Genomic DNA, 12580 nt, shown 5'->3' on the forward strand with positions numbered 1-12580 from the left:
AGATCAGACACATGGGGTTTAATAAAAGCACTAAACTTGAAGGATGATACTCCATGGCTTGTGTTTGGAGATTTCAATGAAATCTTGTATTCGCATGAAAAAAATGGTGGAAGGAATAGACTTGAGAAGCAAATGCTTGAATTTAGAAGTGTTTTAGCTGAGTGTCAGTTAGGGATTATGGGTATAATGGCTCACCATTCACATGGTGTAACAGAAGGGAAGGTGATGGGTGTATCAGTGCGAGATTGGATAGATTTTTGGCCAATTCTTAATGGTGTAGATTATATCCCACGATGATGACTATTCATGGAGTGGCTGCTTATTTAGATCATCTTCCAATATGGATAGATACAATTGGTGAGAAACAACATAATGAAAGAAGAAAGCCATTTACATTTGAAGCAATATGGGTGGGGGAAAAGGAATGTGCTAACATCATTGAAGAGACTTGGAAGTATGGAGGGAGGCAGAATAACATGGGGACATTTATGCAGCTGATCTCAAAGTGTGAGAAGTTCTGTATAAATGGAATAAGGATAAATTTGGGAATGTACAAGCAAAGCTTAGAAAAGCTAAGAAGAGCCTTCAATCGATACAAGAATCAAATCCAAGGTTCACAAGGACTGATGACCATAAGGTTGCTAGATAGGAAGTGCAAAAGTGGTTGGAGAGAGGAAATAATGTGGAGACAAAGGTCTAAGTCACTTTGGCTTAGAGATAGTGATCAAAATACTAAGTATTTCCATTCACAAGCTTCTATCTGTAGGAAGAAGAACAAAATAACAAAGTTGAAAGATGAGTCTAGGGTATGGAAAGAAGCAGACCAGAAAGACAATCTCATTATTGATTATTTTCGATCTCTATTCTCAATTGAAGATCAGCATGATCCCATGGAGTTTCTGTATCAGATCAATTAAAGAGTTACAGACCAAATGGTTGACGATCTCTCAAGACCTTTCTCTGCAAATGAAGTGGTAACAACTTTGAAGCAAATGCACCCTACAAAAGCACCTGGCCCATATGGCATGTCCCCTATATCTTCCAAAGATACTGGCACATAATTGGGGATTCTATTACTGCTATTGTTCTTCAAGCTCTGAAGTTTGGTGAGTTTCCACAAGACCTCAACTATACTTTCATTACTCTAATCCCTAAGGTTAAGTCTCCCGTTAAAGTGGCTAATTTTCACCCAACTAGTCCTTGCAATGTTACTTATAAGTTGATCTCAAAAGTGATAGCAAACAAACTAAAGTTAATATTGCCTATGATAGTTTCTAAGTCACAAAGTGCTTTTGCTCCCAGAAGACAAATCACTAATAATGTCCTCATTGCTTATGAATATTTCTTGAAGCAAAAGAGAAAAAGGAAAAAATGAGTATATGTCTCTTAAACTTGATATGAGCAAAGCATATGATAGGGTGGAGTGCGGTTTCTTAGAAAGGATGATGATAACACTTGGATTTTGTCCAAAGCCGATTAATCTTATTATGAAGTGTATCAAATCTGTTACCTTTTATGTGCTTGTTAATGGGATTCCAAAAGGTCCTATTGTGCCCTCTTGAGGGTTGAGACTCCCCTATCCCCTTATTTATTCCTTTTTATGCACTAAAGGTCTTATAAGCTTATTAAGACAATTTGATGGAAGGGAAGCAATTGAATGAATAAAAATCTGTAGATGTGCCCCTAGAATAAATCATCTACTATTTAAAGATGATGGTGTCATTTTTTGCAAGGTAGATATGGAAACCAACATAAAAGTTCAAGAGCTCCTCAATACTTATGAAAGAGCATCGGGTTAGAAGATCAATATGGTTGCCATTGTTTTTAGTAGAAATGTTAATGATGAATTAAAGCATGATATTATGTCCCTATGGGGAGGCAACATATACAGCAGTAAGAGAAATATCTGGGAAGACCTCCTATGGTTTGTAGGTCGAAAACAAAAGCATTTTCAGTGATCAAATAGAAAGAATGGCAAAAACTTCAAACATGGAAAGGAAGCTTGTTGTTAGAGGGAGGAAGGGAAGTCCTTATTAAAGTAGTGGCCCTTTCAGTTCCAATGTATGCCATGAGTTGCTTTAAGCTTCCTGGATCGTTATGTTCTAATTTGGAGAGGATGATTGCACAGTTTTGGTGGGGCCAGAGAGCAGATGAAAAAAGGATTTACTAGATTACCTAGGGGAAGATGTGTGAGTCAAAGTTTAGAGGAGGGTTGGGCTTTAAGGATTTAAGAATTTTTAATATGGCACTTCTAGCTAAACAAAATTGGAGATTATTGCAAAATGTAGACACTTTGTTGTACAACATATATGAAGCAAAGTACTTTCCAATAGTTAATTTTTTTGAAGCAAAACTGGGAATTAATCCTTCATATGCTTGGAAAGGAATATGGGAAGCAAGTAAATTATTGTACAAGGGCTGTTGTTGGAGAATCGACAATGGACATTCTATTAAGATTTACAAAGACCCTAGGATCCCAGGTTTAAATACCAATAAACTCACATATGGTAGTGCAGTGGAGGAGATGGATGATACTGTTGATTCTCTTATAGATGAAAATACACAATGGTGGAATGTAGACGAAGTTAGAGCTTTGTTCAATCCAAACATTGCTAAAAAAAATTTTAAGATCATCATTTATCCAAGCTCGAATATTGATAAGTGGATCTAGCTTCACGAAAAGAATGTCATTTTAACTGTCAGAAGTGCTTACAAACTTTTACACAGCAAATTGAAGCAGACATCAGGTGAATCTTCTATGGAAAGTAGAACAAGAGCATTATGGAAGAACATTTGGAAAATGAAAATTCCAAACAAGATCAAGATTTTTGCTTGGAGAGCCTGCCATGATGGACTACCCACATTTCAGAATCTTCAGAAAAAACATGTGGTAATTGAAGATAAATGTGTTTTCTGTCAACAAAGAAGAGAGGACATTTCACATGCTCTATTTTTTCATCATGCTATTCAAAACTAGTGGAATAAGTACTTTCCATATCTACAAAAGCTTCAGGCAGTTGTATCTATATGGGATATTGCACTTTTGGTTAGTAAGGAAGGCAACCTAGAAGATTTATCAAAATTCTTCTCAATGGCATGGGGCTTCTGGTTCAAAAGGAATAAGTTGATATATGAGCATTTTTACATGAACCAAGCTATGTGATTGAATTTGCTTTATCTCAGCAGAAAATCCACCAAGAATTGCAATCCACTACTGTAAAAGATAAGCAGATTTTTCATTAGAAACCACCTATATAAGGTTACTTAAATCTTAATGTGGATGGGGCATTATTTTTTTATCTGAAAAAAGCAGGAGTAGGTGCAATACTCATAAATGAGAAAGGTGAAGTTCTACTGGCAGTTAGTAAAGTGGTGAATGAGGTGGTTACTCGTGAAACTATAGAAACTCTAGCTATGTTAAGGGGTTTACAATTTTGTGTCACCTGGGGCATACCAAAGTTGATCCTTGAAGGTGACTGCCTACTACTAGTTCAGGAACTCAGCCAAGAAAGGGAGTCTATGACAATGGTGGGCAACCTGTTCAGAGAGATCAAAACAATGAAAGCATTTGCTGATTGTCAAGTACAACATGTCCATCGAATGGGCAATGAGGCAGCTCATAGATTGGCTAGACATGCTAGAGAATGTTGAAATGTGGTGGGACAATGTCCCAAATTTATTGTCACAAGCTATTTGGCTTGATGCAAAAATTTTGTAATGGTTTGAATGCAATGAAGTCATTTTTCATATATAAAAAATAGAGGTATAAAAAGAGATTATAAATCTATCATTATTCTTTATTTTTGTATATATTTTATCTTGTATCCAAACATTCCTTTTGTTTAAATTTGAAGGCTTTACTATTTTTGAAAAAACATGTATAGACCATAAAAAAATAAGGACAACACACAAAGTTAAGTCCTAAAAGTTTCTTTACATCATGCATACAATATTTCTCATCAAAAAGCTAGGATAATGAATGAAATTGAGGTATAATTTAAGTTTTAAAAATTAAAAAAAAAAAAAATCTAGAGATTATCCATGTCGAATAAAGCCCATGGATGGTACGAACAATATCTGTGTTAATGTGATCACGTAATTTATTGATTATTTCAAGACGAATCATGTAGCTCGCAAATATAGCAAAATTTTCACTGTCCACCTTTTAATTCACACGTGTTTTGCATCCTAAAGTACTAAAACATAATGCGTTGCATTCTCTGAGCATTACCGAGTCCAAAATATGCAATAGCGTGGAAAATATGTTTTTCACTGAAACAACTATATTGGCATATAAAATCATCTTAGTAGTTGTACGTAAAACGCACTATTATATTATATACAACTTTATGTAGAATATAATTTCTCACAATATTCAAACACTTTTCACGTCCATTTAAGATTCTTAGAAAAATACACACAAATATATATACTAGTTAAGCATGCACGTGCCCGTTATCATACATGATGGGAATAAGAATAGTTAGTAGTACCGCTCACAAAACTCACCACATGGTAAATAACCTCATGAATCCCACTTCTTAGAAAAGGGCCAACAGAAAGACCACCACGACAATAAGTCCCTTATCACTTTATTATTTTATAATTTAAAGTGCTCCCTGTGCACCAATCATGTCGGGCACTTAACCCCAAGCTCTTGCTCTGTAATTGTCAGCAGTGCTTTGACCAAACAGGCCTTGCTCGGTAATTCCAAACAAGAGCATGCTTTCTTCTATTCAATATGGTCTTGTGAAGACGATTTTGCTCAATAATTCTGAGTAAGAGGATACTTTATTCCCACTCGGTGATCCCGAATAGTGTCTTGGAAGGATTAGTCTTGCTTGGGAATACCAAGCAAGAACAATCTGTTCAACACACTGCTCATGATTTTGGAGCAGAAGAAAATCTGCCCTTGCTCAGGATTACTGAGTAAGACCAGTATAGTTAACACACTACTTACAATTACAGAGCAGAAGAAAATTAGAACTTGCTTAGGCTTACTAAGTAAGGCCAGTTTGGTCAACACACTCTCACAATTACAGAGCGAAAGAGAATCCACCCTTGCTCGGGATTACAGAGCAAGGCCACTCTCTATAAGACCACTTAGCGATAACCGATGAGAAAAGAAACTAAGCCCTTGCATGGGAGCACTGAGCAAGGCCAATTTCTAGGTCACGATTATTGAGGAGGAAAAAATAAGTCATTGCTTAGGATTATCAAGCAAGGACGATCTCTACAAGACCTTGCGATTATCAAGGAGGAAAGGAACTAGGCTCTTGCTCTGGATCACTGAGCAAGGCCCATTAATACAAGACACTGCTTGTGATTACCTCATAGGAAGAAAACAAGCTCTTGCTCGAGATTATGAAGTAAGCAATCTCGACAAAACCTCCTAATTACCGAGGATGAAAGAAACTAAGCCATTACTCTGGATCGTCGAGCAAGGCCAGTTTTCTATTTGTGATTACTAAGCATGAAAAAAAAAAGCTATTTCTTAGGATTATCGAGCAAAGCCAATCTCTATGAAACCTCATCGCGATTACTAAGGAGGAAAGGAACTAAGTCCTTGCTCGAGATTAACAAGCAAGTCCAATTTACAAGACACTAGTTGCAATTACCAAGCTGGAAAAAATAACTCTTGCTCATGGTTACAAGCAAGGCCGATCTTTATGAGATCTCCTCACGATTACTGAGCAGGAAAGAAACTAAGTCTTGCTTGAAATCACCAAGCAAGGCTGATCTCTACAAGATTGCTTTGCGATTACCAAAGAGGAAAGAAGACAACCTACACCGAAGCACAAAAAAAGACCCCTTTGGAGACATCAAAAGGACTTCCATGAAGGCAACATAAAGACCTCATTCAAGGAACTAAAAAAGACCTCATCAAGATCAATGAGCGAGATCAACAACGAATTAGGATAAAATCCTCTATTAAGTTTTAGAATTGTTTGATATAGAATGGCTTGAAAACTTACTGGGCCATGAGCTTGGGGGGTTAAGCCTTGGATATGCATTGGAGACTCCAACAAAGTTACTAACACATTACCCACAACAGTGAACAGTAGAAGTTACCACGATTAAAAGAACATAAAATATTCCCCAACAAATTGCTTAAGAATAGAAAGTTGCTCGGTAATGGCTTCTGGGGAGCTACAAGAGTTTTTATTACTTGTTTCGGTGAGAGGTCTTTGATCAAGCAACATTATGATTTTGTTTACTCGTGTAGGGAAAAGTATCCCACTGCAAGTTCAAACCTTAGGAATAGAAACCACAAATAACCTCAATATAAAACTAACAACCAGGAAATTAGAACCTCTAAACAATGCCACAAATCTCATAGCAAATCTAGAAACACTATTAACTACTACATGTTTCACTACCTAGCTTGAGAAAAGACGGCACCTAAGTTCTCATCTATTGTTACAGAAAGGCCAAACCAACATGAAATCCACTGCAACCAAATAGACAATAATAAAAACCAACCATTGAAACTCATCAAAACATGGCATTGAGCACTTGCATTCACCAAAATACAATAGCTAGACCACATTGTAAACTATTAACCCAAAATCCACAACAATCGTGTCACATCCTAAACCATTTAAACCCAAAAGTCACAACCGATTGGAACCCTAAACCATCAATCCTAAAATTCATACCAAATAAACCTGAGAAAACAACAGAGAACTTTCATAGAAGTGGAAACAACAAGAAGAAACACAACATTAAAGGTGAGAAACTTAAGATACCTAATCGTGGAAGACCAATCTTGAGAGAGCCAAAAATAGCTTATTTGCAAAGAATGCATAGAGATTGAATAAAGGTTGTAGCTTGAAAGCCAGCAAACCACCACGAAAGCATGAAATGTTTTGGGATTTGGATTGCATGAGGGGTACTCAAGCAACATGAATGCCTAAAATGGAAATGGATGTGAGAATGAGGAACTGGAGGAAGAAAACCATTAAATGGATGGTGTTGTAAAGCTAAAATAAAGTACTCACTTCTAACGGAAGAGAAGGAATGGGCAAGTCGAGAATCATGAATGCCTACACCTATCAATATGAACTATGCATGATGCCTATTCCTTGGAACCAAGTGCCTCCAAACATGATTTGATTGGAGGTGATTGAAGAACTAATGGGAAATGCAAGGAAACAGAGACGAAAAGAAGGAAATTGGGAACCTAATGAGTTAGACCTATGGAGAGGGAATGGACAAAAGGGAAGATGATAGCCCTAAAGTTGTCACTATTAACCATGCATGGCACCTTTGCCTTGGAAACAAGTAAGCCTAGACTTGATTTGGTTGAAGATGATCGAAGAACCAATGGGCAAAGCAAGGAAATAGAGACAAAAAGAACAGAATTGGGGATCGAATGACAAAAAGTTGTTGGAGATAGAATAGGTAGAAGGGAATTAAGATGAGTGGACTGCTCAAGAATGATTTCTATTTTTTTTTTTTTTTGACAGAAAATGATAATATCCTTAATCAACAAGAAAAAAAAAATGATTAAAGACAATTATCAAGCCATAGGACTTAAGAAATACAGTTTGGTCTACAATCCCACCAAACATCCAAACTTTTAACCTTGAAAGCATTTTTAGCCAACTTATGATCTACCATATTTCATTCCATATATACATGGGAAAACATACAAGCAACAAAATATTTAGCAAGCTTCTTTATTTCATAATATAGCACACCTAACAAGGAGTTAGTCATGCTATCATGATTGAGAGCTTCAATACTTAACAAACTGTCAATCTCCACAAGAATATTTGAGACTCTCATAATGGCACATTGTTGCAAGCCTCTAAAAATGGCAAGTAGCTCTATACCCTCTGAACCCTCCATCGGAATTTTTGCTTTACTAAGTGTCATAAGGACTCTACCAATAGCATCCCTCAACATTGCCCCAACACCTATCTTATCCCATTTAGGAAAAATTGCAACATCAACATTTAGTTTAAGCCAATCAGATTGAGGGGGTTGCTACTTATGAATCTGAACTCTTGTCTTCTGCCTGACTTGATGATGGCTTCTCAGCAGAATAGAGGCATTCTCAGTAACTGTTTTAGGACTTAACAACTCTTGATCATGCACAAACTTGTTTCTTCATTACCAGAAACCCCAGGCCAAAGCAAATAAAATAGACAATTTCTCATACATATTCCTTTCACAGAGTTGCAAAGCCATCTCAAATAATGACAACTGTTTATCAAGTATTAACGTAGGAAGATAAAAACGCTACATACCTTGAACTACCCCACAATTGACCATTGAACGAGTAATATCTTCATCTGCTGTTAAATAGAATCTACAAGTTTCATCTGTCAAGACATGTTTCTTCACTAAGTTTACAGCATTAGCTAGTCCATCTTTGCATGCAGGCCATGCAAAAATTTTAATCTTACTTGTCACTTTCATTTTCCACAAATGTTTCCAGAATACTTGTTGAGCCTGCATATTTGATGATTCAGCACACTGATGACCAAGTTGAGCATAGATGAATCTATAGCAACTTCGTACACTGAATAATCCATTATGTTCATGAGCCCAAACCCTTCCATGATCTCCATTATCAGGACATAAAGGAACTCTGAGAATATATGAGACTATATTTGGATTGAAGAGAGTTCTTTGCTTTTGAATATCCCACATACTTTCATTGCAAACAAATAACGAATCAACAAAATCAGAGTTGGTACCATCATTACCCACTACCCCTCCCAATATCAAAGAGCGATGCCCTGGAATCCAATGGTCTTGCCATATATTAATGGGTCTCGTATTCCCTATTCTCCACCTACAACCTGCCTCTAGCCATTTCTGTGCCTCCCAAATGCCACTCCAAGTATAGGATGGACATTTGCCCAAACCTGCCATCATAAAACTGGTGTGAAGGAAGTATTTAGCCTTTAGTAATTTGTGCAGTAAAGAGCCTTCATCTTGAGATAATCTCCAACCTTATTTTGCTAGTAAAGCAAGGTTAAAACTTCTTAAATTTGTCGATATAAACCATTGATTGCACCGTTTTCTTGGAACCAGGTGTAACCAAATTTGGTTGGAGGTGATCGAAGAATTGGCAGAAGTAGAAAGCTGAGAAAACCAATGGAAGCCTACATGCAACATTAAAGTCAAAGGCCATAATCAGGAAAAAAATTACCTAAAGGGCAACCAAAACGCTACAGCTGTAAGACCACACCCTAAAGGACATTTTTGTCCATTCAAGTGTTAAGAAAAACGTAGCAAATAGCAATTGTCCCTTTATCTATAGAGAATAGATATCCATTATATATATATATATATATATATATAATAAAGTGGAAATTAATAATTTTAATTTTCAATATTTTCTTTAAAGTACGATTCTTGTTGACACATGCTACTGATAAAAACAAAGTGAATAATATTTTAGAATATCCCATTGGTAATATTGGAATTAAGATTCCTTCAAGTTATTATTTAGAAAAAAAAAAGTTATTATAAGAAATTGAGCACCTTAAAGCTATGTTTGGTTTTTAAAGTGACCTCAACCCATTTCAAATCAATCATTGCTGAGAATTACTACTTTTTCAACTTTTTATAAAAAAGTTAAACATATCTCAACTTATTTCATACATTCACTTATCATATGAGATTTCAACTTTTCTCAACTTTTCTTCTACTTGAGATTTCATACATATCTCAACGTATTTATATTTAAACATATCTCAATGAGACCCACAGAGCATTACTATTCACAGATCAACTCAAATCATATGAGATCACCTCAACATTCTAATGTGGCCTAAGTATTGGACACATCTAAATTGCAAACAAGAGCATAGTTTCTTCTACTCGATATGGTCTTGTGAAGACGATCTTGCTCGATAATCCTGAGCAAGAGCATATTTTATTCCTGATTGGTGATCCTGAGTAGTGTCCTAGAAGCATTAGCCTTGCTTGGGAATACCAAGCTGAGCCAATTTGTTCAACACACTGCTCAAGATTACAGAGTTGAAGAAAATCTGCCCTTGCTCAAGATTATCGAGCAAGGCCAGTATGGTTAACACACTGCTTACAATATAAAGTAGAAGAAAATCAAACCTTGCTCAGGATTACTGAGCAAGGCCAGTCTGGCCAACATACTCTCACGATTACAGAGCAAAAGAGAATCTACCCTTGTTCAGGATTAGGGAGGAAGTCCACTCTCTACAAGATGACCTAGCGATAACCGATGAGGAAAGAAACTAAGCCCTTTCTTGGAAGCATCAAGCAAGGCCCATTTCTAGCTCGCGATCAGCGAGGAGGAAAAATTAAGTCATTGCTCGGGACTATCGAGCAAGGCCGATCTCTACAAGTCTTTCCGTTTATTGAGGAGGATAGGAACTAGGCTCTTGTTCAGGATCACCGAGCAAGGCCCATTCATACAAGACATTGTGCGTGATTATCGAGCATGAAGAAAACAAGCTCTTGCTCAGAATTCTTGAGCAAGGAAATCTCTACAAAACCTCCTTGCAATTACGGAGGAGAAAGAGACTAAGCCCTTCCTTTGGATCATCGAGCAAGGCTAGGTTTTACAAGACACTACTTGCAATTACTAAGTGCGAAGAAAATAAGCTCTGTCTTAGGATTACCGAGCAAAGTCGATCTCTACAAAACCTCATCGCGATTACTGAGCAGGAAATGAACTAAGTTCTTGCTCATGATCACCGAGCAAGTCCAATTTTGCAAGACACTAGTTGCAATTACCAAAGTGGAAAAAATAACTCTTGCTCATAATTACCAAGCAAGGTCGATCTTTACAAGATATCCTCACAATTACCAAACAAGAAAGAAACTAAGGGGATGTTTGGATTCTAAAATACTTTCATCTCATCTTATCTAATCATTACAAGTTTTTCAAAATTTTAAATAAAATATAATAAATAATTCCTCGTTTTCAAATCCCAAAAAAAAAATAATATTAAAAATTATATTCTTACAATATTTTATTCAACTTTCATCTTATCTCATCTTAACTCAACTCAACTCACTATCCAAACCTCTCCTTAATCTTCTTGAAATCATCGAGCAAGGCTGATCTCTAAAAGATTGTTTTGTGTTTACCAAAGTGGAAAGAAGACAACCTACACCGAAGCACTAAAAAGGACCCCGATGGAGACATCAAAAGGACTTCCATGAAGTTTGTGGAAGAAGCTTTGCTCATTGCAAACTGCTAATGCTGTCAGAATGCTTCTATGGCATGCATGTACTAATGCCTGGCCTACTAGAGTCAATTTATACAATAGACATGTGATTACTGACTCTATATGCCCTGCCTGCTTGACTGAAGATGAGACCCTAGGTCATATTTTATGGACGTGCCTCAGCAAGGGATGTTTGGCTTCTAGGCTCAAGAGCTATCCAAAAGCTGCCATCACAACTGATTTTTGTAGTGTGTTTGAACAGATGTTTGACAGATTGGTATAGTAGGATTTGGCCTTTTTTGCTGTCATAGCTCGATTTGTATGGCTTAGAAGGAATACTTTCATTCATGATGGTTGTTTTCAATCACCTTCTTTTGTTTATAGGCAAGTTGTCCTAGCATTTGGGGGTTTTAGGGATGCAATGCAGCACCAACCTATGGCTAGACTTTTGACACAACTTGTTGCTTTATATTGGGAGCCTCCTCCTCCTACCTGAATTAAAGTGAATTGGGATGTGGCAATCAAAGATGATTGTAACAAAATTGGAGTTGGAGTGATTATTAGAGATTTTTCTGGTTCTATTCTTGCAAGTTTGATGTTGTTGTTGTGTAGATCCAACAATTACTAAAGCCAGGGGACTACTTGATGTTGTTTTATTTTGTCAAGATATTGGCTTAGATTACCTAATATTTGAAGGTGACTCTAGACAGGTTGTTCAAGCAGCTTCATCAATGAAGGTCAAATGCAGGAAAACTTACATATCTTTGTTCAGACATACGAACTCTACTTGTTAATTCTAATTGGCAAATTCAGCATGTGAATGCTCACCAACTAGCAAGGAAAGTTGTGCTTTTAGAGAATGAATTAATAGACATAGATTGTGTTGATGATTGTATTCAATATATTGTAATGTCTGATGGCACTGTGATTAATATCAAGTATGCATTTTCTAATTAAAAAAAAAAAACTCCCACAAAAAAGTTAAACTCATCTCAACATAATTAATACATTCAAATATTTATCTCAACCTATTTATATCCAAACATATCTCAATAAGACCCACAAAATATTATTATTCACAGATCAACTAAGATCATTTGAGTTCACCTCAGCATCTAAATGCAGCCTAAGTATTGGAATAGATCAGATAGACACATCAAGTGAACTCTACAACATTTAGTACTTATCAAGTTTTGTTTGTATATTTGGAGTAGTATTAAATATTGTAGGCCCACTTGAGGAATCTTCCCATTCATATTCAACATTTCAAATTAATCAACACATCTAAATTGTAAAGAAGTAATCGCTAACAGTTCTTAATTTGTAAGTGCAACTCAAGAAAATGAAGCTCAGTTGACGAGCAAGATTTCTTGAATAAAGTAGATAATACCACTCTCTAGCTAGGAACT

General features: G+C 36.3%; 1 protein-coding gene across 1 annotated transcript; it reads left to right on the forward strand.

The window, feature by feature from the left end:
• Positions 1-293: 293 nt before the first annotated feature.
• On the forward strand, positions 294-917 carry LOC121249358. The gene has a single exon (XM_041148070.1). The coding sequence runs from the start codon at positions 294-296 to the stop codon at positions 915-917; it is 624 nt and encodes a 207-aa protein (XP_041004004.1).
• The last annotated feature ends 11663 nt before the right edge of the window (positions 918-12580 follow it).

Source organism: Juglans microcarpa x Juglans regia, chromosome 2D (genome assembly GCF_004785595.1).
Source record: "Juglans microcarpa x Juglans regia isolate MS1-56 chromosome 2D, Jm3101_v1.0, whole genome shotgun sequence".
In the NCBI taxonomy this organism is placed as follows: Eukaryota; Viridiplantae; Streptophyta; class Magnoliopsida; order Fagales; family Juglandaceae; genus Juglans; species Juglans microcarpa x Juglans regia.